Here is a 27004-nt window from a genome sequence, read left to right as displayed (position 1 = left end):
AAAACACACAAGCAAATATATATATTTTTAAGCTCATTTTAAAATACAGGCCGTGATCAGATGCCTCATAATACAGATCTTGATCAGATGCCTCACTGCCTCCATGTATGGTTGCGACCTGTCCCATATAATATAGGATTGCCCCGTATTTCAATGTAAAATGCTACATCCTGTATTGATACAGTTTTGTTCTGTATTTCAGGTTCTCTCTCTCTCCCAACTTAGGGCAGAGAGAGAGAGAGAGAGCTCACAGCAGAGCAGACATACAGGACAAACTGTGTCCTGTATTGATTCAATACAGGACCTATAATTTTACACTGAAATACAGGGCAATCCTGTATTCTATAAGACGGGTGGCAACCTTAGCTGGGCAGATGAAGGTATCTGGTTGTGCTGGCGCTGATGCAGCATGGCATTTCTTCTTCACTGCGCTCCTCCCAGCGGTCATTCTTCCTTTGGTCACTACCGTGGATCCACCACTTGACCGCCTGTCTCCAGGCACTGCTGTCGTCTGCAAGAGAGTAGCACAGGCGGGGTCGCTCTTGCCAACCTTCGTGTCATGTTTGTAGGCATAGTTGGTTTGCCTAGCGGCTGGCTCTTCCATTCCGTGTAAAATGACCAAGCCAGAACAGCCCTGCTATGGTTTTATATTTATTTATTTATTTACATACCCTACCTTTTCCCCCCTGACATGGAACCAAACCAACGCGGAACCTTTCACTTCGCGCCCCGCGTTTCCACTCCAACCCAGAAGTCCGCCGTACTGGAGCCGCGCTCTGATTGGCTCCGAAGTGGAGCGCGCGAGGGCTCCTGGGCGCGGTTGCCGGGGTGACGGCGGCGTTTGCGCAGCGCCCGTGCGTGCGTCGTTCTTCTGTGCCGGCCGCCGAGCCGGGAGGGCGCTATGGCCAGCGTGCACGAGAGCCTGTACTTCAACCCCATGATGACCAACGGGGTGGTGCACGCCAACGTCTTCGGCATCAAGGACTGGGTCACGCCGTACAAGATGGCGCTGCTGGTGCTGATCGGCGAGCTGGGCCGGGCCGGGCCGCACCTCAGCCTGCTCGAGAGGCGGCGCCTCAACCGGCTGCTGCTGCCTCTGCTGCAGGTGGGGCGGGGAAGCGGGGGCGGGCGGGCGGAGTGGCCACGCTGTCAGACGCGGGTTCAGCTCTGTCCCTTCTGCACTTAATTCCTCTCTCTCCTCGCCGCTTATTATCCAGCACACACCTGCATACACGGGGGCATCAGATTCATGCCCGTGCGGACTGTCGTCGGCGAAAGCTTATGGTTTGTTCTTTGTTTGCATTGATATGCCACCTTCATCTTCCAAGGAGCTCAAGGTGGAGTGTGCATGGTTCTCTCTCCCTCACAACACCACTGTGAGGTAGGTTAGGTTTCACAAGAGGTGTCAGGGTTTTCCTTTGTCTAGCTCTGACTGTGCTCTTCTCTTCTTATGTTTTCTGGCCCCTCTTCACTGGAGATACAGTGAATGGGCATTGGAGTAGGACTGCCTTTCATGGCAGTGCCAGAGTGACCAGGTGAAGAAGACAGGGCTGCTGCACCTTCATAGCTGCAAGGAAGGTGGAGTTTCAGTAGGGTTCTTTTGATGCATAGGGAACTATTCGTTATTTTCCTTTCCTTCATTACCCAGCTTGGGAATTCTTGTAGTGCAAGTGCAACAAGCAAAGTTGGGCACATTCTTTCCTGTAGTAGTATAGATGGCTATAGATGTTGGAGCTGGTACAGTTTACTTTTGTATTCATTTAGAAATTACTGTTAACTATTTCGTGTTTCTCCATGTGCTTTATTTAGGGGCCTGATATGACACTGTCTCGCTTGATTAAAGCTATTGAAGAATGCTGCCCTCACTTAGCGAGTTCTGTTCAAATAAGGTAAGTTCATTTCTTCTTTCCATAAGCATAATTGAGATGAGAGTTCTTAATCTTAACCCTGAATACTTTTCAAGCAGAATTAAACATGTATGTAGTTAAGGGCATGATAAATTGACGTAGTAGTAGGTTTAGTAACTTTTGATCTAAAGTTTGCATTGTCTAAGTAACCTGAAACAGAGTAATGTGGCTGCTTAAACAAGTGGGCAAACCAAAGGGCAGTGCAGAATGTTCTGGTTATATGCAGTAAGCCAACAAAGCCATTTTCCAGGAAACTCTATTCTATCAGTTGCCCAGCCCAGTTTTTCTGTCTTTCCTTCTCTCCCTGCCCTTAATAGTCAATATTGCAAGGCCACTCATCATGCTCAAACCTCATTGGACTGCTTTTTAGTTTTCCCCCCACCTTAGGATTCCCCCCTCCCATCCCCCATCACGTGCAGGTGTACTTCTACAAACCATGGGTGTGAGGGGTTTCCCCAAGCTTGATGATGCCTCTTCTTCCAGGGGTCTGCTTGAGTGTACAGTGTTACCTCGGGTTACAAACACTTCGGATTACAAACTCTGCTGACCCAGAAGTAGTACCTTGGATGGCAAACTTTGCTCCAGAATGAGAACGGGAATCGTGCGCTGGCAATGTGGCAGCAGCGGGAGGCCCCATTAGCAAAAGTGCGCCTCATGTTAAGGATGGTTTCAGGTTAAGAATGGACCTCTGGAACGAATTAAGTTCATAACCCAAGGTACCACTGTAGTTCTTTCTTCAGAGTGTCCAACTCTCCCTCTCCCTTTTCTAGTTCATTTCGTTCAGGAGTCAGTCCTAAATCCCAGCAAGTCAGATCTTAGAGCTGCCTAAGGGTTCCAGGGGAGGCTCTCCTCCAACAGGGGGCAGGTTTATTCTGTTGCAATACTCTTGGCAGACTGAAATTGAGGGCTTCTATGCTTCTCCAGGTGTTTGGCGGGGGGGGGGGGGAATCTGTCTAGGCCCAGCCTGACGAAAGCTTCCAGTGGGGAAGCAAGAACCATATCCAATCTCTATAGAAGCGCCTTGTTTAGGCATCCAACGTATTTCCTCCTCTGGATGTTCATCTTTTTCTCTAAGGCTTTTTATACCCCCCACAATTTCATTCTGCGTAAGGCACAGAAATAGGGATCCCTCTCTTCCACCAGACAGCTAATGGAAAGTGCTCCTACCTCCTCCCACAGCTGGAGTCTCCAGACAATGTCCAGTTGTGGTCTCCTCAGGAGTCATTGCCTGTTGATGTGGAGTAAGGACTACTTAAAGGGCCAAGGGCCAAAAACACCTGGCAGCCCTGACAGCCCTCCACATTCTCAGGCTGTCCCACTTGAATGAATAGGTCTCTGCCATATGTATTAATTTTGTATTGTATTTAAAGTACAGTCATACCTCGGGTTACAGACACTTCTGGTTGTGTTTTTTCAGGTTACGGACCCGCTGAAACCCGGAAGTACTGGAACAGGTTACTTCCGGGTTTCAGGGGTTGCACATGCACAGAAGTGCTGAATCACAACCAGTGCGTGCGCAGACGCAACGCTGTGGGTTGCGAACGTGCATCCTGCACGGATCACGTTCGCAACCCAAGCGTCCACTGTAATCTGTTGTTTTTAACTGTTTTTATTATATTTTCTACATTGAACTGGGACATTTTTAGAAGGCCATTAATACACAACAATAAATATTAATTAACGCAAAAATGGTACTGCTTTGGCTACATCAGAATAGGCACTTGGAATTTAGAACTCAAAAGCACAAAGTGCAAGTAGATAAATAGGTACTGCTCCAGCAGGAAGGTAAACAGCGTTTCCGTGCACTGCTCTGGTTCGCCAGAAGCGGCTTAGTCATGCTGGAAGCTGTATGCCGACTCCCTTGGCCAATAAAGCGAGATGAGCGCCGCAACCCCAGAGTCGTCCGCAACTGGACCTGATGGTCAGGGGTCCCTTTTCCTTTACCTATGAATATGTATGATGGGTTTAGCTCACTCCAGATTTTGCTTATATCCTGTTCTTAAAAAATTTGAAGCAGTTGCATTTGTTTATATGGGACTTTGTATAACCTTTATAGAACAGCCTTATGGGAGGGGAGTCACACACATATGTTCCAGCTGAAATCTCCCTCCCCCAGAATGATCTCCCCTTGGGCAAATGAAAATAAGGATTAGAACATTGACTTATAAAATTTATTTTGGCCACTGTTGGGAGAAAATGACATATTGTTGAGGAGCTAAATAGCTACTCTGAGGGTCCTGGTGGGCACATGGTCTGTGGGATGGTCTTGGGAAAACAGACATCTCTGCCCTCATGTCATATCACAAATTGCTTTGGAAGTCACTTTCAGAATACCGTTTAAAAAGTTCTAATAATAGAGTTAATTGTGTAGTTCTTTGGATCCTGGCTACAGATTTGTATAACATCTAGTTTAAAAAAAACAAAAACAAAAACAAAACCTAAAGCTCTCTTTGCAAATGCTTGCTTGTAGAGTTTTAAGGTGTGGAGAACATGTCTACCTATAAATCCCCAAAAAACGAACAGAGTAGCATGATGTAATGGTGTCATTTCTAGTATTTTAGTATCCTCGTCAAAGTGCTCTGTATACACAGAAAATTATACAGATTGTTGAGTTGGTAATTTTTAACCGAGTCTGTTTCTAGCCCTGTTCTTTGGCACATAATTCTTAAAATGATGATGATGATGATGATGATAATAATAATAATAAATAAAATTCCAGATCTAATTTTAATGCCACTTTCTAAATGAATGCTGCCCCCTGCCCCTTTCCCCACATTATTCTTTGGGTAGAGGACCATAGCTTGGTGGACTATCATATGGTTTGCATGCAGGAGGTCCCAGGTTCAGTTCAGGACATCTCCCGTTGAGATGATCAGGTAGCAAGTGATGGGAAGGGCCTGTGCCTGAGACTGCTGGAGAGCTTCAGCCAATGTGAGTAGGCAGAACTGGGCTGGATGGACATGATCTGACTCTCTGTGTGGTGGTATCACTTGCAGAATAAAGCTAATGGCAGGAGGGGAGTTGAAAGATATGGAACAATTCTTTGATGATCTTTCGGAGGCATTCAGTGGAACAGAACCAGAAGTTCACAAAACCAGTGTTGTAGGTACTGTATCATTTATTATATAAAAACCTTGGAGAGCCTCTCTTTATCCTTAGGGGCTGCCAGAGTCCTGGGCCCACAGTGCTCACCTCTTCTTCCTGGGCAAGGGAAAGAAAGCAGGGCTTCTCTCACTTTCCTCCTATTTTCAAAGTAAAGCTGTTTCTAACATTACAAAGAGTCATATGTGTAGCTTATCACATCTGATTATATTTTGCACTGATAAGTTTTTTAAAACTCCAGCAAGCTGCAATTTCTCAATACATGCGCGTTGCACAAAACATGGTTTTGATTAGTGACTTCAGTGTGCCAATTTTTGTCAGGTGAGAAGCAGCCTTTCATTTATGTTTTCACTAGTGGAGACCATGGAGGAAACAGTGTGTGAGGGAGAAAGAGGAAAAAGAAGCCTTTTGGGTTGAGATGAGGAGGTCTGAGAATTCTTTACTGTCTTAGGGAAACTCTTCTATAAAAGGAGTGGCTAGCAGAGAGGTCAGAAAGGAATGGGTGGGTTTATACATTTGCTGAAAGTCTGTGGGAGTAAAGGAAAACTGGAGAGCAAAGAATTCAGTTCTCTATGAGTTGAGTCTGTACTAGTTTCTGATCCTTACGCTTGTGAAGATATGCAGAAAAGTGGATGGGAAATGTTAGTTAAAATCTCAGAAGCCAGTGGTATGGTTGAATATGGTTTCTAGTGATTGGAGTTGCACGTTAAGTGAGCCACCAAGCTCCTAAGCACTATTTCTGACCAGAACAAGCTATGCAAAACAAAGTGGATTTGCTTTGCTTAAGTTGCAGCATTCATCCATAGTGCAAAATTAGAGTTTATTTGTACGCTTATCTTGGTTATAAGGACTGGCTCCTCATAGTGGTGTTATGTGGGTACTGCAGGATTTGATGGCGATCAAGACATCTTAATACACTCCGAGAAACAGATCCCTCCTCCCTCTCTCTGTAGGCTTGTTCCTGCGCCACATGATCCTGGCGTACAACAAGCTCTCATTCAGCCAAGTGTACAAGCTTTACACGGCTCTCCAGCAGTACTTCCAAAATGATGAGAAGAAAAGCGGCGGAGACGAGATGGAGATGGAGCTGACCCACTGTGGGGAGCTGGAAGGGAAGATGGAGAAAGATGAATTTGATGGGCCTCTCAGGTAAGCTTCTAAGATTTCTTCCTAAAACTTGTCTCTGCCCTGCTTTGATAAATAACCCTTCCAGCAGCTTTTGTCAGCCTGGTGTCCTCCCAGTTCTCCTCAGCTGCTGCCAGCACAGCCATATGAATCATAGGACTGTAAAGGGATTCTGAGGGTCATCTAGTCCAACCGTCTGCAGTGCAGGAATTTCAACTAAATCATCCATGACAAATGGCCATCCAATCCCTGCTTTCAAATCTCCAAGGAAGGAGAGTCCACCATCTCTCATGGGAGTCTGTTCCACTGTCAAACAGCTCTTACTGTCAGAAAGTTCTTCCTGGTGTTTAGTTGGAATCTTCTTTCTTGTAACTTGTTTGGGTCGTACCCTCCAGAGCTGAGGAAAACAAGCTTGCTGCATCCTCCATGCGATAGCCCTTTAGATATTTGAAGATGGCTATCATATCTCATCTCACACTTAGACTAAACAAACCCAATTCCTTCAACTGTTCCTCATTAGGCTTGGTTTCCAGACCCTTGATCACCTTGGTTGCCCTCCTATGCACATATTGTAGCTTGTCCATATGCTTCTTAAATTGTGGCGCCCAGAACTGGACACAGTACTCCAGCTGTGGTCTGACCAAGGGAAAATAGAGCAGGACTATAATTTCCCTTGATTAGAACGTTAGACTTGACTTCAGTTAATGCAGCCTAGAATAGCATTAGCCCTTTTTGCTGCTGCATCACACTGTTGACTCACGTGAAGCTTGTGGTCTACTAAGACCCCTAGATTCTTTTCACAGGTACTACCGGTAGGCCAGATATCGCCCATCTTATATTTGTGCAGCTGGTTCTTCCTGCCCAAGCGTAGAACTTTACATTGTCCCAATTGAAATGCATTTTGTTAGTTTGGGCCGAGTTCTCCAATCTGCTAAGGCCATCTTGAATCCCAATTCTGTCTTCTGTGGCATTAGCTATCCCTCCCAGCTTTGTGTTATCTGCACATTTGATGAGCATCCCTTCATTTCCTTCAAAGTTGTTTATAAGGATATTGGACAGCAACAGGCCCAGGACAGAACCCTGCGGCACCTCACTTGTCCCTTTTTTCCAAGATAATGAGGAACCATTAATTGGCACAGCAAATCCATCCAGAATCTTGAGAAAAGGTCTCTCCCACCATCTGTGACTAGATCCTTCTAACAGAAAATGCCAGGAATTGAATGTAGGATCTTCCTCATGCAACACGTGCTGTATCTCTGAGCTCATTTTCCAGCTCCCCCCACATTATCTCAATCTTTTTTACAACAACCCTGGGAAGACATGGAGGTTGTCGATATTACACCCATATTGCAAATGAGGGCTGAAAATGAGTGAGTGAGTGGTTCTGGCCAGAAGTAGTGTTTGACCCCCAGGACTTCTTCATTTATGATTCAATAGGCTGAGCATATAGAAAAGCCATTTCAGCCTCTTTGGTAGCCTTGGGGTAAGGTGGTCTTGTAATTATTAGCAGGCCTAGAATTCTGAAGGAATTTCACAGTGGGTCTTTTGCTCTGTCTCAAGGGAGGAAGAAATATCTTGCAATGGCCCGCTGTCACAGAAGCAAGCAGAATACTTCCTCTCTCAACAGGTATGTTAATAGTTATTCTTAAACCTGCCCATCGGCTGAGCTAAAGGTGTGGCTTCTGGGGAGGGGGGCTTTTCCATGGTGGCACCTCATTATCCCCAGACACATTTGCATGCTCCACTCTTAGTGTCTTTAAAATGCCATGTGAGGTCTGTCCTATTTCCTCGCACCCTAATACCTATTCACTCTGTTGGAATTCTGAAACGGTTTTTAAAATAAAATATATTGTTGATGTAATTGACAATTTCAAAGGGCTTTGGATCCCAGCCTTTGAGTTCAGTTGCATTGACATCTGGATGCTAGAATGAAAGGTATGTTTGAGAGCCATTCTTGCTTGAATCCCTTAAGCCTGCTTTTCATCTCTCGTAATCAAATTAGCAAGAGCCTCTCTTTTGAGTGTAGCCTAACGAAGCTTTGGCTAAATCTCTCCATGGCAATTTGTAAACATACTGTCAACCACCTTTTTCTTCCTGATATGGAAGGGATTCTGTTGCTGTGGTGATAATAAAATTAAATGGTTTTTAATCCCAGCAAATTCATGCTTGTCTTTGTCTGGTTGCTCAAGTGACAGGTTTTTAATTTAATTCCAGGCATCTTTATTGAAAAATGATGAGACCAAAGCTCTCTCTCCAGCATCTTTGCAAAAGGAGTTGAACAGCTTGTTAAAATTTAACCCAGATTTTGCTGAAGCAGTAAGTTTGGTTTGGTTTGGTTTCCCCCCACCCAGGCAGTCTGGTGTAATCTGTACTGTAGCACACTCAGCAGTTTGGTGTTGGTAGTACTGGTAACAGTTTTAGTGACATCTCTGACCATCATTGTCTGAGCTACTATGCCCTAGGCAGGTCAGGCAGCATAGCTGTCGTTGGTTGAGGTGCTTTGTTTCTAAAGGAGGGCATACAGAAAAGAAGACTGTGTCAACAAATTAGCAGCTAGGAAAGGTAGGGCACCTGTGAAAGCAATGGGAATTGGTACAGAATGCTGAAAGAAGGAGGGGGTGGGAAATTGAGAAAGAGGGAATGGACAGGAAAAAGAGGAGCACGTGGTTGGGGACCGCAGTGATAAGGAAAGTGGAAAGTACTGTGCTTTGAAATTAGCCGACCAGAGTCTTGTCCTCATGGCCCCAAGATTTATCATTGGGTGACCTCACAACCTTTCACCAAATTACTGTGCGCTAAATCTGTGTTCAATGTGGCCATTGCAGTTGCCTCTGATTACTCACAAGCTGCTGTTTGCTGCTGTTTTCACTTCCAGCATTATTTAAGCTACTTGAATGGCCTTCGGGTCCAAGATGTCTTCAGTTCAACACACAGTCTCCTTCACTACTTTGACCGCTTGATTCTCACCGGCGCAGAAAGCAAAAGCAACGGCGATGAAGGCTGCGGGCGGAGCCTGAGATACGCAGCTCTCAACTTGGCTGCGCTGCACTGCCGCTTTGGTCACTAGTGAGTTGCTTTGTGTTCCTCCTGCTGCACAAATTGGCATGAGATCTTATCTCTCCCCCACATCTGCGCCATTGCTGCTTTCCCTCTGAGAGATCTCATGTGAACTCAAGACGGCCCCACAAGATCTTGCGAGGGCATCTCAGAGCCCCTTTGCTGAGCGGCACTTGCCTGGTAAGCAAGGCGGAGCACTTAAAAGCTCTCTGCCTTTTTGGGGGAGGGGAAGAAGGCCGTCTCAGCATGCCACCTTCAGAAGGTAAGGATGTTTGCACAAGGGGGTTCCGGGGAGGTCAGGTATGCAATATGGTAAGCTCTTATAGTTCCCTTCCTTAGCGGTAATGGTAACTGCAAACAAATAAAACAAAATAAACTAAAAATTGTAGTGATAAGATGATGGTAAAGAATAAAATAGTAATAGGAAATTGGAAAGAAAGTCATCACCAGCATTTTAATGGAGGGAAACACGAATAACAGAATTTGTTCAGTGAAGTCAGCCTTTGAGTGGGCCCATTGAATGAATAGACTTTGACTTGACTCCTTTGATTTCTGTGGGTCCACAGTGAGCGTGGTCTAGCTGGATACAACCCAGACTCACTGAGTTTCATTAAATAATATCAAAAAAATTGATATGAAATGTGGTTATACAAATAAGCAGCAACTGACGGGATTGCTCTGATTAAGGGTGTGTCCTGTACTTTGTAATGGATGAAACGTTTTTAACACAAAGGAAGTGGTTATCTCGCTCACTTGTTCATTTCCTTGCTGTGCTGAAAATGAATCAACTGAGACTGAACGTTTCTCTAAAACACGATGCACAACTCACCCCCTGAGCCCCCCAGCAAGACTTGAGAGCCAGCCACTTTTTCAATGAGCCAAGGAGGGAGAAGGGGGGACCTCAGCGTGCCAGTGGGAGAAGAGGGATTGTCTTCTCTCTCTTTATGCTGATCCCCACACAGACATATCCAGCCGGTCCCTTGGCCTATTTTCCCACTGCTGTTGCTACCACTCCTGCTTCTGCCTTCCGGAGCGGATCCCTTGCACTGTGGTTGCATTTCCGTGCAAAGGTCCCAGAGTGTACTGTGGATCAGAAGTGCTCCCCCCCCCAGCTCTTAGCATCAAGATTCTACTTATTGCTAACCCTGAAGTCCACTGGGAGGAGTGGGGAATCAACAATGGGATACGATCTTTTTGACCCCTGACGGTTCCAGACCCTGCTCCTACCAGATCCCTGGGTTTTTTCACCTCCCTGCCTGTAACATCTCGTTGTTGGATGAGTCTGCATGAAGAGATTCTTGGCTACCTCTCTGTTTCCTTTGACTGTAGCCAGCAGGCTGAGCTCGCCCTTCAGGAAGCTATCCGGATCGCTCAGGAGTCCAATGACCACGTCTGCCTGCAGCATTGCCTGGTAAGATGATGGAAGCTTTCAGCTGGTGTGACAGAACTGTTGCTCACTTCCTTTCCATTACTGGTGCCTTCACAGATGCTGTTCCTATTTGCCATAAACTCTGAGGATCGGACAGGCTGCAGGTCTGCAAAAATCTTGGCTGGTTTTACTAAACGGCTTAAAATTGTGATCTGTTGTTTCCATCCAGCCCATGTTTCATCTAGTTTAAAAAAGGAAACGTAGAAAACAATTGACTTGTTAGGTTTTAAAGCTGATTCTTTGCCTCCAGCTGGCTCTGGCCGTAACAAGTATGGCTGTGTAAAAGCATTCGTTTGCTTAATCTGTATTCCTTAACAATTTAAACACTGCACTAGGAGCTTAAATGCTTGTAGGAATTTAATCTTTACTAGTAAATGCCTTGGCTTCTATAGGTTTTCCTTCCCCTTTAATGGCACCAATTTGAGAGAGAAGATTCCTGCCTCAATGACAGAATAAAAACTTTAAAGCTGTGAAACATCAGAAGCAGCATCAACCACTGTCAAAACCTATGACCATAACTCTGTGGGTCCCATTGATTTGTGGTCCACTGGCATCCATTCTTAATGTGAGGCTCACTTTTGGCATGCTTGACTCCTGAAAGGCTGTTTGCAGGCATCTATAAAAGAGGAGAATCTACTGCTCCTCTATTGTGTCTGTGGACCAGCCTTCCCCTACCTGGTGTCCTCCTAATGTTTTGGACTACATCTCCCGTTGGCTCCAGCCAGCACATGCTGTACTCCTAAGCCTCTAGAAGGTACCAAGTTATGAAAGACTGATTTCTAAACTATTATGCAACATTCATTCCCCCCTTAACTCTTCTCTTTCCAGAGCTGGCTGTACATCTTGGAGCAGAAAAGGTCGGACAGCTGTGTGCTCTTGGAGCACTCTGTGAAGAAAGCCGTCTATTTCGGATTGCCAGTATGTCTCTCCCACCCTTATTTATCCATTCCTTTGTCATTATAACCGTTTTACACAGCCCTTGGATTAAATGTGTTAAGGGCTGTTAGCAATAAGCAAAACTTCAGTTTTTACAATTGTAAAGGGCAATCACAGCAGATTTCCCTTTTAAAAAAATACATTAGATGCTTGGCTGCAGCCCTCCCTGGGAGAAGGTTTTGTAACTGGGGTGACACACCCAAAAGCACTCTCTTCGCAGTTGCTCCCCCAAACACACCTTGTCCTTGGAGATGCCAGGGACTTTCTGCAGGCACTCTGCCGCTGAGCTGCATCCCTTCTCCAAACTCTGGCCCTGCGAGCTTGGCTCTTGTCGTTTGCTTGGGGCTCTCATTGACTAATTGCTTCCCTTTTCAAATTCTGTGACTTTGTTTATTTTGTTCCTTTCTCCTAGTATTTAGCTTCCCTAGGGATCCAGTCGTTGGTTCAGCAAAGAGCTTTTGCGGGGAAGACTGCCAACAAACTAATGGGCGCCTTAAAGGACTCTGACCTCTTGCACTGGAAACACAGCTTGTCCGAACTCATTGACATCAGCATTGCTCAGAAGACGGCCATTTGGAGACTGTACGGTCGCAGGTAGAGCAGACCCTTATTCATCTGCCTGCGCCCGCCTGCCGCATGCCCTGATTCTGCAGGAATGGGAAAAGGCTGCTGAATGTGGTATTGGCCACAGACTTAGGCTTCCTGGCAATCTCTGCTGTCGGTTAAAAACAAAAGTTTCTAAAATGGGTGGGTGCAAAAATAAAAATTCTAAAACCCCGGAAGCTTGTGGGCAACCATTCCTTCTATTTCCAGTGTTCAAGCTGTGAGTGCTGCTGCATATGTAACCATTGTGGCACCACTCATGCACGGGAAAGATTGACCAGCAGGCTTGGCAGAACCCCATCAGCTGCAGAAGTACCAAAAATCTGAATAAAGTGGTCGGCCCCAGAGGCTTCACCTGCTCCCTGTTGCAGGATGTCTCCCTCTTGCCATAGGTCACACCAGGGCTGCACAGCAGGCCCACACGCTCCAGGGGGGAAACAGCTTCAGGTGGGAGTAGCCAAAAACAGCTCAATCCAACTTATTGTATTCATTATATGTACAACTTGACTTTGCCAGAAGAAGATGCAATGAACCTACAGGGAAGTCCCAAAGAACTGAGCATGCTCAGTGGCAATAGAATGCTGATTAATTTGGCCTGGGTGGGAGGGATGGAGTATCCAAGAGCACCAGGTGGCAGCACCCCTTGCTGCAACATTCTGTTGCAGATCTTACTTGTCCCTACTAAACCTCAGCAGTTTGAGGGAATGCTGGAGAAGATCTCCAGCTGTCAGAAGCAAGGATTCATCGCCCTACAAAGTTTCTCTGTCATTCCCACAACCAGCAGAACTGAAATAAGCTCTGCAAAAATAAAATAAAATAAAATAAAAAGGGAACATGCAAAAAAAAAATATTTTTTTAAATGTTGCTGGCAAAGGATTTTATTTTATTTTTTACTGCAAAGTACACGAGATGCTTCTGCTCATAGCCTGAGTTGCTGGGTCCGTGGCTAGCATCCTTCAGTGCTCAAATCTTCCTCTTGCCTTAGCACCATGGCCCTCCAACAGGCCCAGATGTTGCTGAGCATGAACAGCCTGGAGGCCGTGAACGTGGGTGTGCAGCAGAACAACACCGAATCGTTTGCTGTGGTGCTGTGCCACCTGGCAGAACTACACGCGGAGCAGGTTGGTGGGGTGTGTGGGTGTGACTGCATGCTCTGGTTCCACACAGTCATTTGCTCTGTAACTGGCAGTTCTTTTTCTTCCTGGAGGCTGGAGGGAGAGGTCACTCTTCCCCTGAAGCAGCACCTTGCTTCTAAAAGGCTCTGGGACAGCCTGGGAAGACTGTCCTTGGAGAAATTTGGCTTTTAAACTAGGAGAGCAAGTCCCTGGCTGTCTTTAGCCCTCGAAAGACACCCCTTTGCTGCTACAGAGAGCTTTTGCTCCAGCTTTTAGCTCCTGGAAGAGAGAGGACAAGATGTGCCAAAGCCTCAGAGGCCTAGGAATTATCTGTCACCCCTGGGCTTTTCCTGACTGCTCGTTTTTTTCCACCAGCCTTTTGCTGTTCTGTTAATATTGTTATTGCTTTGTTCTGTGGTTTTTAATACAGTGGATGCTCGGGTTGCGAATGTGATCTGTGTGGGAAGCACATTCGCAACCCGCAGCACCGCGTCTGCGCACACGTGGATCGCGATTTGGCATTACTGCGCATTTGCAAAGCGCAATTTGGTGCTTCTGCGCAAGCGCCAAAACCCGGAAGTAACCCGTTCCAGTACTTCTGGGTTTCGGCGCGGTGCACAACCCAAAGCATCTGTAACCCAAGGCATGACTGTATTAAAATTTTAGTAAAAGACTTGTTTTGATTTTAGTTGTGATGGCCTTGTAATCCACCCTGGGACCATTTGGTGAATGGGGGCTGCTATAAATATAGATAATGTAGGGTTGTCATATTTCAAAAAGTAAAAAACCAGGACACCCTGAAAGTTGTTGAGCCCAAATGTTGTCGGGATATATGGTAGCCCTAAGATAATGTCTAATAATACATATTCAGGTATCGTCTGAATCTGCTGTGAGCATGCTTGCTTGCCTCGCTTGTCTGTCAGACTTCCAAGCCTTTTCAATCATCCTTAGGCTCCACCCCCTCATCCAGTAGGGTTGCCTTTTCTCCTTGTGGCACTACTATCTCACCCACCAATCAATTCAGCTGTTGCACAGTCCATGCAGGACACCAGTGGATGGTGCCCACTTCCAGGATGTGGCTGGGTTCTCGGTTTCCCATTCTGGAAAACCCATCAGACCACCACCTTGGCGTCAGCAAATGGATGACACTTGCCCATTGTGGAGTCCCCTTGTCAAGTGAACTCTCTGGTTGGATACTCATGCAAGTGTCGTATGTTTGATAGCTTTCCATGACTGCCCAAGTATAGCCATGATGTGCTTTGGGGGTTCCACCTGAAAAAGTGAGTCTAATGGAGAATAGGTCCCAGGTCCCAGAAGGTTCTACAGCTCCTGCTTGGGTAAAACCATTTTAAGTTTTCCATTTCTGCATCTGACAAAGTAGGCCATACTATGAAAAGAAAAAACAAACAAACCTGTTCTTTAATCAGTTAATGGTGTGTTAATCAGTTATTTATTTTCAGGCTGTTTCATTTTGGGGCATTTTATATTTTATATTTTTTTTGTAAACTCCTTTGTGTACCATGGCAAAAAGGCAGGTTAGGAAATAAAAAAGAAATCAAATAAATAGTCAAGCACAGAGTCCAGTCAAAGGCAAGTTCTGTTAGGGCTCTTTCAGTGAGAGAGTTCTCACTTCTGTTGAAATCAATGTGACTTAAAAGCACTTAGCCTTAGCAGGATTGTTCCCCAAATCTTAATTTTTTTTCTTGGAGTTCCTATAGACATCAAGGTTTCTGCTTTGAGAACCAATTTCTTGAACATTTACTTCAGTCTTGTCTTTCTGTGTATGTTTGTGTCAGGGCTATTTTACAGCAGCCTCTGAAATACTGAAGCACCTGAAAGAGAGATTTCCTCCCAACAGTCAGCACGCACAGGTGAGGCCCAATGTCTGGACTGTAAGCTCCTTGGGAGCAGAGACTTATCTTTTTATGACATAGGGATGATGATGAAGAGGAAGAAGAAGCACTCTCAGCTTGCTTTGGGTAGCATTTCTGAACAGTGCTGTGTCCAGGTTTGGGGGGGGGGGCTTCTTAACCTCTTAAATTCCCATGCTTCACCTGGAGGAAGCTCTCTGCAGACTTAAGTGAGAATAGTTATGGTTCCCACATCTCAAAAAGGCTAATGTACAGCTGGGGAAAGACGAACGGAAAAGGTGAAAAGTAAAACACTACCCAAAATGTGACCAGGGATCTGGAGCAGCTCACCTGATGAAAAAAGGCTAACATGGTGCCTCCCCAGTGCTGTTGGGCTCCCATCTCCCTCCAGCCCCTGCCAGCATGGCCAGCGCTCAGGGAAGGTGGGAGGTGCAATCCAGCAACATCTGGAGGAGCCACAGGTTCCTCTGCCCTGGTTTAGAGAGAAGGCGGCAAATGATGCCATTATGCATGGTGTGAAGAAAGAAAAGTTTTTCTCCCCCTCCTCTCCTTGGTCCTCCAAGGAAGGTGATTGGCATGAGATTCAGGGCAGGGAAGAGGAAGTCCTTTTCCACGCAGCACATGGTTAAGCAAAGGACTTGGACGAAAGAGTCTCTTCAGTAAAGGGACAGGGAGGGGACTGTAGGGATGAGTGAACTGGAAAAGAGATGCCACCTGATCCAGGAAAGGACTGCCGGATGCATGGACGTGACACCGGTAACGCCAGACGACTGCATCCTGGAGGATAAGAATACCTGACCCAGTCTGCTAAAGCAAGCACCCCATCCTCTGGATTCTGTCAGGGCCATCTTGGCTACAGCACCCTTTGATTTGTGTCAGGCCAAAGAAAGCAGAACCTGAAATGTTAGTACCTCTGTAAAATATATACCTATATGAAGTTGGCATGTCATATATTTATGAGGTGTGTGTGTAAGTAAGACTCCTGTCCTGTTTCTTTTTAACCTGATCCGGAAATGTTCTTGTCCAGCTGTGGATGCTGTTTGACCAGAAGATCCAGTTTGACAGAGCTATGAACGATGGCAAGTACCATGTTGCTGGCTCCCTGGTGGCTGGGATTACAGCCCTGAATAGCATCGAGGGGGTTTACAGGTAAGAGATCACACACCTGCAGGAACAAGGGCCTCTTCTGATGTCCCCTTGAAAAGGGATTAGCATTAACATGGGATTAAAATGCCTGTGGGATAAGGCATTGTATTCCTCTTTCTTTCTACTTGTGCTAGCTTTTCCCACTGTTACACTGTAGAAAATAAAAATAAAAAATATACGTAAGACATTTTGTACATGCATTAGTAATGCTTTACCGCATGAGTTGGGAAAAGCCTCATTGTCCCTCAGCCAGTGGTGTAGCGTGGGTTGTCAGCACCCGGGGCAAGGCAAGTAATTTGTGTCCCCTAACCCGTGGATTTGCGCCCCCTAACCCATGGATTTGCGCCCCCTAACCCCCAGATGTTGTGCCAGGTGCGCCCGGCCCCCCCCTGCACCCCCCACGCTACGCCACTGCCCTCAGCCATTGAGTGCATGGACTGCCAGTGCTGGATGTTTCACTACCCATCGCACAGCCCTAGGAGCTTGGAAAAACTTGCTTCTTTTAAGAAGAGAGAGAAACATAACTGGGATGCTTCCTTATTCCCTATAGGCAAGGCCAGAGACCTGTGGCAGACCACCTACTCTGTGTGCAGAAGGTTCCAGGTTCCATCCCTGGCGTCTCCAGGTGAAGCTGCACAAGACGCCTGTGGGAAACCCTGGAGAGCTGCTGCCAGTCAGTGTGTGTATGACTGAGCTAGATGGAGCAAGTTCTACTGTTTGTCTGCCTAGCCAAGTATTGTCTTCTCTGGCTGGCAGCAGCTCTTCTGGAGCTCAGGCAGTCTTTCCTCGCTTGCCACCCAGTGCCAGAGATTGGGCCTGGGCCTTCCTGCCCCTCTGCGTGCCCCCCTCCCTCCGCAGCATCTGAGCAAGCTGCATTCTGCATACCATGCTGCTCTGGACCCGCAGTGTGAATGCTCTGGTTAGGGCAGGATGCCACCCGTGAGCCCATAAACAGAGGGAAAGCAAACAATTTCTAATGCCCCCTTTTTGAAAAATCTGTTGCCCGATGCCAGTTGGCTCTTGCCATGGCGAGGTGGCTTTTGCCTTGCCGAGTTCTATGACCTTTCAGATGCGTTGGTGGGAGAGGGGTTATTTGTTTGTTTGTTATTATGTTATGAATTTTTGTGTTTTTATACTGTAAACTCATCCTTGGATGAAGGGCAGTATATAAATTTAATAAATAAAATAAATAAAAATAAAAGAAACAATTAAAATGCAATTAAAAACCACTATGAATATATAATGTGGACACACCATGGACTACCTGAATGAAACTTGCAGACCACAGTTTTGGAGCCCCTGCATTAGGGTTGAATCAGAAACTATTGGCACTTCATTGCAATCCATTCTTTGCATTAAACTATTATAAGTCTCTCTTTTATTTTGAAAAATTATATCCTGCTTTTCATCATCTAGGTCTCAAAGCTGCTTACTATGATAAAAAGCTGCTTACTGTGATAAAAAAACAAACAATATACAAAATTTTAAACATAAATTAAACCACAGAAATTTAAATTCCCAGATATTTTTAAAAGAGCATGAGGAATTTATTTCTTTATTGTTTTTAATGGTTGGTGGCTGTAAGGCCCTAAAATGTGGGATACATGTAAATAAAATCTTACGCTTGATCCAGCCAAAAATAAGCACTTTGACATCCCTTTGATTTTGAGGGAAGAGATTTTGAGGACTTGAAACCTCTGCCGATTGGAGGTGCTTCAGACTCCATTTTGGGGCTCCTGGGATTCTGTCTTCCAGAAAAGCCATCCTGCTTAAAGCGCAGAATCAAATGTCTGAGGCGCACAAACTCCTGCAGAAGCTCCTGATTCACTGCCAGAAAATTAAGAACACCGAGATGGTGATCAGGTAAGCGAGTTTCCCTGGGGGCCTGCTAAGGGCCCTGCAGCCGTGGGGTGAGGCTGGGGGTCCTGCTGGGCCTCTCTCTTTCGTGGGCCTGGGGGAAGCTCGCAGGGCCTTCCTGTAGCAGCTCCCCGCATGCAGAATGCTCTCCCCAGGGAGGCCCACCTGGTATCAGGGCAGCCCTCATTTCAGCACTAACAAATATGTTTTGCTTTCCTGGCATTTGGGCAGCACCAGCATTTTGATTACATTATAAACATGCTCATGTATTTATTTATTTTTTTACTCTGCTTGTACATCACTTCAGACTTTTATTTTATTTATATTTTATTTATTTATTTATTTATTTTAAAAATAAGAATAAAATGCTTGTGCATATATATGTATTTTTTAATTCTGGTTGTGAATCACTTCAGATATCTTGTAGTGTGCTTCCTCTCACACTACTTCCTCTCTTTTATTCTCTCCATTTCCTGCAAGAAGGGCTGGGGCTATAATACCGGCTTCAAGTGCTGGGCAGGGCCTGTGGCTCAGTAGTAGAGCACCTGCTTTGTAGGCAGAAGGTCCCGGATTCCGTTCCCAGCACCCCTAGGTAGGAATAGGTATGTCTCCTCTCTGAAAGTATAGTGTCTAGGCCAGTGCTTCTCAAATGTGGGTCCCCAGCTGTTGTTGGACTACAACTCCCATCATCCCTAGCTGGCTGGGCCAGTGGTCAAGGATGATGGGAGTTGCAGTCCAACATGGCTGGGGACCCAGGTTTGTGAAGCACTGGTCTGGATCAAGGGAACTAATAGCACCGCTCTATCCTGCCTTGGTCAGACCCAGCCTGGAGTCCTGTGTCCAGTTCCCAGCTGAGAAGCTGGAAGGTATGTAAAGGAGGGTGACCAGGATGGTCCAGGGTCTGGAATCCAAGTCCTATGAAGAACGGTTGAGGGAATTGGGTATGTTTAGCCTGGAGAAGAGGAGAGGTGATATCTGGAGGGCTGTCACATGGAGGATGGAGCAGGCTTGTTTTCTCCTTCTCCAGAGGGTGGGACCCGAACTAATGGCTTCAAGCTCCAACTGAACCTCAGGAAGAACTTTCTGCTGGTAGGAGCTGTTCAACAGTGGAATGGACTATCTTGGAATCTGTAGACTCTCTTTCAATTGAGGTTTTTAAACAGAGGTTGGATGGGCTATCTGTCGGGAATTCTTTGACTGCATTTCCTTCATTGTAGCAGGTTGGACTCCAGTATGTTTCCAAGCACAATTCAAAGTGTTGGTGCTGACCTTTCAAGCCCTAAATGGCCTCGGTCCAGTATAGCTGAAGGAGCATCTCCATCCCCATTGTTCTACCCGGACACAGAGGTCCAGCTCCGAGGGCCTTCTGGCAGTTCCCTCACTGCGAGAAGCCAAGTTACAGGGAACCAGGCAGAGGGCCTTCTTGGTGGTGGCACCCGCTCTGTGGAGCACCCTTCCACCAGATGTCAAAGAGAACAACAACTGCCAGACTTTTAGACGACATCTGAAGGCAGCCCTATTTAGGGAAGCTTTTAACGTTTGATGCATTATTGTATTTAATATTGTGTTGGAAGCCGCCCAGAGTGGCTGGGGAAACCTAGCCAGATGGGCGGGGTATAAATAATGTTATTATTATTATTATGACCCTTTGGGCCCCTTCCAACTCAAAAATTCTGTGGCTCTATGAAACCCTGGAGAGCCACTGCTGCCATACTTGACAATTGGGACCAGTGGTCTGACTTGATAGGCAGTAGCTTCCTGCATTCCTAAGAGTTGGGTTTTCCCGCTCCTCTACTTACTCACACTGTTGTATTTCTTTCCTTGCTCCCCCCTGCATGACTTAGTGTCCTCCTGTCCATTGCTGAGCTCTACTGGAGGTCTCTGTGCCACACAATAGCTCTGCCCGTCCTGCTCCAGGCACTGGCTCTGTCCCAGGAATACCGCCTCCAGTACTTGGCCTCTGAAACCATCCTCAACTTGGCTTTCTCCCAGGTATCTTTGGCACAGGTGCAAGCAGTACCTGCTTTGTTCTTCCTGCTCCTTTATGCAGTTCTATCAGTGTGCCGTAAGGGGACAGCCCCTCGCCCCAAGAGGCTTGCAGTTTAAAATTCGATGCACAAAAAGAAATAGTAAAACTTACATATGCATATAAGTTTAATGCATCTATCAATGTTTAATTGTTTTTAAATGATTGCTCTATCTATGTTTTCAGGGGTTCTTATTTTTATCTGTAATTAAATATATATTTTTATGTATATAAATCTATAATAATTATAATAAAAGGGGGGATAATAGGCATTTATTTCATTCTCCTGTACTTGGGCTTAGTGAATGACCTTGGGATGTGAGATCTAAAACAGCCGTTCACCAACATAATCTGCAGTTGGGACTCCAAATCCCATCAGTCCTGGCCAGCACAGCCAGGCATTGGGGATGGTGGGAATTGTAGTCCACTCACATCTGGGAGAGTCACAAGTTCCCCAAACCCCATTTTAACTTCTACACAATACCTAATTCAGCAAAGCGAAATCTAAACCAGCAGGTGATGATCTCTGCCTGACATTTGGGGCTCCCGCTTCCCTTCCAGCTAATCCTTGGCATCCCCGAGCAAGCGCTGAGCATTTTGCACATGGCGATTGAGCCCATCCTGGCTCACGGGGCAGTGCTGGACAAAGGGGCCGCCATCTTCCTGGTGGCCAAGTGCCAGGTCGCCTCTGCTGCCTCCTACCCTCCCCAGAAGAAGGCGGAAGGTAAGAACTCTCCTCGCACCTCCTCATCTCTAGTCCATAGGCATGCGAGTGAAATGATATATTGCAGGTGGGAGGACTCAGCCCAAGAGGCACAGGCTTTCAAGGGCATCCCTTGGGTACACACACCACCCTCCGCCCTCCGCCCAGGGACACAGTCCAGCCAGGGAAGTGATATGGGAAGGGGACGGAGCAGGGCCAAGGAGAGGCGTGGCTGGTGGAGGCTTGGTTCAGGCAGAATCCCCAAGGCCCAGATGGGCAACTGGCTTTATAATCTATTTAATCAACTGCATTTTAATATATTTCACTGTTTAATCTTTGAGGGTGGGGGGTTAACAGTTGGGCAATATATGGATTTTATGAAACAAACAAGACAAATGTTTAAGCAGGAGAAGAAAAATTTTGCTCTTTTTCGACAGCTCTGGAGTCAGCTATCTTGAACCTCAACGAAGCCAAAACCTATTTTGCCAAGGTGGACTGCAAGGAGCAGCTCCGGGATGTCCTTTATCTGCAGGCCAGGCTCTTCCACAGCCTTGGCAAGGCCCAGGAGAGGAACCAGTGTGCCATGCTCTTCCGCCAGCTGCACCAGGAGCTCCCTGCGCGTGGGGTCCCCTTGATCAACGCCTTCAAATGAGCCCTTTGAGCAGAGGGCCTCATTCCAGAACAACAGGGCTCAGCGCCGTTCCGCTTCAGCAGGACCTGTGCAAGAGAACTCTCAAATAGATTGCCTCCTAAGCCGTTCCTCTCCAGCAGCCTTTCCGAGACTAGTCCTGTCCTCATGTTTGGGCTGGGGCTGATGAGGTGGTAGTCCAAGACATCTGGAGTTTCTCCCCCACCTCCTTCCATTTATTATTATATGTCTCTTGTTCTGTGCAATCCTCAGCATTTGGAAATCAGTACCAATAAAGTTGTAGGTTTTGGGGTTTTTTCTTGCTACAAAGAAGGATGTTTCTGTCTGCCCTGAAATATGTTTCGCTTTGGCTGCAATTCATGGTTTGCTTGGGGATTTCCTGCCCCCCTTCTTCTTGCAGCTGAGACTTGAGCATTTGGCTTTACAAGTGGCTCCACTGTAGGGAAAGTCGGCTTTAGGAACACAAAAGGTTAGTTGTGTGGGCAGCTAATTGGAGACTTACTTGCGAATTGTGCAATTTCTTCATAAAGTGTGGGACTTCTCCCCGCCTCCCCTGTGTTTGGAAACACAGAAGTGGTTGGCTCAGAAAGGACTAAGAGCCTGTATGCCTGGCTTTGATGCAGTACAATCACTTTCTTAAAACATTTCTAGGTTACACAAAGCATGCCATCCTCACCAGCTTCTGAGGAAAAGAACAAAATTTCTAGCTCTCATGGATGTCTCAAGAGAGCTGAAACCACATGAACAAAGGCAACCCCAGCTTTACCACAATAGTTTAAACATTATGTATCCTAAGTATACTGACATTACAGTGTGCTCTATCTGGGGCTACCTTGGGATTGATCTGGGCACTTCTGCTGGTGCAGAACGCCGTGACTTGGTTGCTTGTTGGGGCATATTTGCCTTGTTTACGGGGTTTGCATCGCTGTCAGTTTGCTAATGAGCCAAGTTCAAGAGTTTGGATTTGGATTTGATATCCCACCTTTCACTCCCTTTAAGGATTCTCAAAGTGGCTAACATTCTCCTTTCGCTTCCTCCCCCACAACAAACACTCTGTGAGGTGAGTGGGGCTGAGAGACTTCAGAGAAGTGTGACTGGCCCAAGGTCACCCAGCAGCTGCATGTGGAGGAGCAGAGACGTGAACCCGGTTCCCCAGATTACTAGTCTACCGCTCTTAACCACTACACCACACTGGCTCTCCAGTTCAAGTTCAAGGTGTTGATACTGACTTAAAAGTTCCTGTACAGCTTGGGACCAGGTTACCTGAGAGACTGCCTTATCCCTTATACACCCTGCAGTCGGCAGGAGAGTTTCTCTTGCAAGTTCCAGAGATCTCAGAAGCCCGCTCTGCATAAACTCTGAGCAGGGCTTTCAGTGCGGCTGCTGCTGTTGTATGGAATAGCTTTCCCCTCAAGATACAACAAACACTCATTATCCTCACTTCCTGGAAAGAGTCAAATGTATTTTTGTTCCAGCAGCCTTTCCCAGCTGGATAAATGGGTCTTCGCCATGGTTTTAATCTTCTAAATGCACTTCTTGCTTTTGTGTTTTTAATTGTGTGTAAATCGCCTTGAGATGGAAGCTCAACCCAAAAATGTTTACAAAAATACATATATTGGGGAAAACTACATACAAATGAATGTATTAGTGAAGATAGCTGGCAAAAATGTGCATGTAAGTCAAAGCTGCATCAAAAGAAAAGTGTTTATTAGGAGAAATTCACATTAAGTTGTTGAGAAATTCTCATGATTTTTAAAAAAAGAAATTGCTGTGGAAAACTGTAGATAGGAAAAATAAAACACTGAGAGACCTGAAAATGGCAGATTTGTCTATCCCTGGTGACTACAAGATGCTAAACTGTTAAGCGAGGTGGGGTGGGTGAAATGGAATGGAGTATCCTGGCAGATGGGGTAACTGGCTTGCTGCAACCCTGAACAAAAGTGTTCCATGTTACCACATATTGTTGCAGGTCCTCTGTATCGGTGCCCTTTCATTTACATATATATATGCAGTCTTCGTATCCAGCTCAGAGCCACAGTTCCTGCCATGACCACGTAACAGCGAGAGGGTGTTTACCCAATGGATCATGTTGTGTCTGTGTGTGTTCCTGCAAGGCGGGTTCAAATCCTCAATGGGCGGTCTTGGGAAATCATCTGTGCCTCATTTCTCCCACCAGCAAAATGGAAATAAAGAATCTATAGGGGTGTGAGCTGTAAAATGTCATGTGTGCTTAAATGACCTGATCAGGGGAGCTGCTGGCTCTCCATTCCTCTCGCTGGGAGGGAGAGGAGGGGCCACACACAGGATAGACACACCCTGGGTACTCCCATCTTTTGGACTGGCCTGACAAACTGGGATTGGCGAGTTCTGAATCGACTCATGTTGGCCCAAACTACTTTTTCTTATTTTGCAGGTGAATAAAAGGAAAACCACTGAGTCACAGCCCTGCCACGATTCTGTGTCAGAAAATTGGTTTTGCATTTCATGTCTATTTGGCCGTATACATTGGGGCAGGGTAGCCTTATGGTTGACTCTGCATGTTATATAGGAACTTCTATAGCATACTACACTGTAAAGGCCATACTGAGCGGCAGAGCGCCTTCCCTGCAAAGCAGCAGGTTTCAGGTTCCGTCCTCTAGCACCTCCAGGTGGGGTTGGGAGACTCTTGCCTGAAACCACTGCTGGCGATGAGTGTAGATTATGCTACATTTGAGCCAAATGGTCCAAGGGTCTGAAAGCAGCCTCCCATGTTCCTACTTCCTTTTGATTGTCTTAGCCTAATGCATCTTTCAAATCAGCTCACTCCAACCATGTAAGCATAGCCAGACTGAGTCCCAGCCCCTTTTGGGATGCTTACGGCTTTGGGAGGGTTGTTGTTGTTTTTTTAGTACTGCCAATGCAGCTTTATGATTAACATCCTTTTTTGTTGACATAGTGCTGTGGGTGTTGGCAGGTAACCCATTATTTTCAAAGCTAAGAGTGCACCTGTGTTCCAAAGTCCGTTGGAGGCAGACTGGTTTCCAAATTGCAAGCTTTACCAGACTACTGATATAAAGCAGTCCTGGACGATGTGTTGTTTTTATTCGTGCATTATTGAAAACTCTTGGATGGCAAAGTCCTCCAGATGCGACCTGGGAGCTGGAGAAGAGCCTAGGAGCAGCTTTTAGCACATGCAAAGGTAATGCAAATCTGTCTTGAACAATTGTTTCAGCGGAAATGTAGCTCTGGGGTGTCCGCTTTTAAGTAGGCCACCCCCCTCTTCGTTAGAGTCGGTGTGTCTGGGTAGGAGGAACGTTTAACATCTTTGCATAGCCTTGGAAGCAAAGCAGCCCAGTGGAAGAAAACCATCAGACTGTGTAGGCTCCCCCAACCTGTAGGTTGCACACACAGCAAATTGCCTATTTTCAAGGCAGTAGCAGTATTGGACTACAATTGTAAGCCTACTCACTAGAAAGTGAACCCCGATGAACTCTGCAAGATTTACTTTTAAGTAAGCATGCATATGATTGTATGCTAGCAAGGGAGATGTGAAGCAATGCAAGAATCACAAATAAAGCATCCCTGACAGATCAATCAATCAATCAATCAATCAATCTCACCATCTCTATACATGGTGATTTACAAAGAACAGGTTTGACAGGTCCCTGCGCCATTAAAAATGAAAGAGAATAGACATGGGGTGCAACATATGAGAAGAATATGCAATTATTTCAAATGTACTTTGGCTTCATTACAATGGGTATTGACACCAGCAATTGGTTTTAAAGGCCATTTTTCTCTTAATACTTCTGATATTTTAACTTTGTTTGTTATTGGTTAATTATCATGGCTTCATTATCTGCAAACAGAAATACTGAATGCTGGATACAAATTTGTAAATAAATAGTGACCCACCAGTGTTGGTTAAACAGAAAAGGAGAGTTCTCCTTTCAACTACGGTACTTCCTTTTTTGTGTGATATCTGATCAATCCTTTTTACACATTTAATCCCTGCCCACCCCCCTCTGCAAGGTACCAGTGGTTTAAGAATGGCTGTGGACCTTTGAAGGAAATGCAGCTGAAACTCCAAGTGCTAAAACTGCGCCTGCTTGGAAGCTGTTGAACAAAACAAAACGCTCCCTGTCACACACAAAAACCCAGCCACTAGCTGCTGTCCAGTGCTGCATATCTTGGGATATTTGTGATGGCAGGTGAGAAGAAACAAAGCCTCGCCCTCCCCAAAAAGTGCTTTGGGTGTGTTTAGGCAGCAGGCACATGGTTAATGGAGAAGCTACAACATTGCTCTGCCTGGCAGGTTGCCCTTACTAAGCCTCTGATCAAGATGGTGTCCTGTTTTTTTTTGACTGCCAGTTTGAAAATGGAGTTTACCTTCAACAGTGATTTTTTAATATATAATTTAGAGTGATGTATGGAACATGATATGCAACACCCATTTTCTCCCCTGTCCAGCTTGTATCCATGATAGACATGCCTCTTGCCTTGCCATTTACTTCTTATTTACTTATGGCCAAGAGCAAACCCCAGCACTGAATTGTTTTAACAGCGGGTGTGGTGTAGATCTACCTGAGAACTGCAGCAGCAGAGTCTGAAAGAGACTGAGGGGGAGAAATTGGAGAGAATTGGTCAGCTTGTCCGTTGCCTTTTTTTTTTTTTTTTTTTTGGTGTTGTTGCCTCCGGGAATTTAATGTACTGGTAGGTTTTATGCATTCTGGTCTGCAGGATTTCAGGCGGGACATTCCCGGCCCTGCCGGGTGTTGGCAGGGATTGAACCTGGCCTGGGACCTTCTGCATGCAAAGCAGATGCTGTAAGGCTGAGCTACGGCCCTCCATCTTTCTGCTAAGGCTTTCCCCCCAAAATATTTACAGTACAATAATCCTGGTTTCCAAGCTCAGTCTTCTTGGAATTTTCAGAAGGGAAAGCTGTCAGCCCTGGTAAGCCGGGCCTTTGCTTTTTCAGAGAACGTTTGGAGTTGCTCCTGGAAGAAGCATGCAGGCTCTTGTATTTTCATAAAAACAACTGCTTTGTAGACCTTTTTGGAGAGGAGGTTCTGTGTTAGTCTTTTGCATCAGGAAGAACAGAGAGCTCTGTGGCACTTTAACCAATTTATTACGGTATGAGTTTTTGTGGGCTGCAGATTAAAGTGGGCATATTTTACGATTGTCCTCTGCATGTATGTTTCTATTACTTGTATAAAAAAAAGTGTACAGGCAGACAGCAGCGAAGGACCCTGAAGTAATATTCTTATATGCACATTTATTATTAACAATATCATTAATTCTCAACTTAATCTTTCCATTGCTTTTATAAACTTCAAACAAAAAAATGATGTGCAATACTGGCATATTTTCATGATAGTTTAATAATCTCTGGTGTATTATCTGAGCTGGAAATTTTCTGCCCACCTCCCTACCCCAGTGACCTACCTCACAGGGTTCTTTCTAGGGAGCTAGTATTGTAAATGCACATTTATTATATCT

At 45.8% G+C, this 27004-nt stretch overlaps 2 protein-coding genes across 10 annotated transcripts in view; both read left to right on the top strand.

Moving 5' to 3' along the window:
* The first annotated feature begins 867 nt into the window (after nucleotides 1-867).
* On the top strand, nucleotides 868-21838 carry LOC309359286 (anaphase-promoting complex subunit 5). Of its 2 annotated transcripts, none has more exons than XM_081892784.1 (17): nucleotides 868-1105; nucleotides 1810-1889; nucleotides 4904-5013; nucleotides 5963-6158; nucleotides 7695-7761; nucleotides 8349-8450; nucleotides 9010-9200; nucleotides 10521-10602; nucleotides 11449-11538; nucleotides 11969-12150; nucleotides 13145-13280; nucleotides 15071-15145; nucleotides 16173-16294; nucleotides 18047-18154; nucleotides 19993-20140; nucleotides 20736-20898; nucleotides 21315-21838. In XM_081892784.1, exons 1-17 carry the CDS (start codon nucleotides 902-904, stop codon nucleotides 21527-21529), a joined length of 2271 nt encoding a protein of 756 aa, XP_081748910.1. In that variant the 5' UTR covers nucleotides 868-901; the 3' UTR covers nucleotides 21530-21838. The 2 variants fall into 2 exon arrangements, with proteins under 2 accessions (XP_081748910.1, XP_081748911.1); XM_081892785.1 differs by lacking the exon at nucleotides 4904-5013 and adding an exon at nucleotides 5067-5160 and having other exon boundaries at nucleotides 967-1105.
* Nucleotides 21839-24548: 2710 nt separating this feature from the next.
* Nucleotides 24549-27004, top strand: part of CAMKK2 (calcium/calmodulin dependent protein kinase kinase 2) — a 52557-nt gene continuing 50101 nt past the window's right edge. For 3 of the 8 annotated variants that reach the window (XM_081892805.1, XM_081892804.1, XM_081892803.1), the window contains exon 1: nucleotides 24555-24704. The gene's annotated coding sequence lies outside the window, so the exon portion shown is untranslated. Of the gene's footprint in view, nucleotides 24705-25694; nucleotides 25717-27004 lie in introns of those variants that run through there. The other 5 variants (XM_081892801.1, XM_081892796.1, XM_081892802.1 and 2 more) reach the window with 4 other exon arrangements.

Source organism: Podarcis melisellensis (assembly GCF_964234715.1).
Source record: "Podarcis melisellensis genome assembly, chromosome: 16".
NCBI lineage: Eukaryota > Metazoa > Chordata > Lepidosauria > Squamata > Lacertidae > Podarcis > Podarcis melisellensis.
Note: the sequence above shows the minus strand (reverse complement) of the source record. Positions and strands in the feature narration are given on the sequence as shown.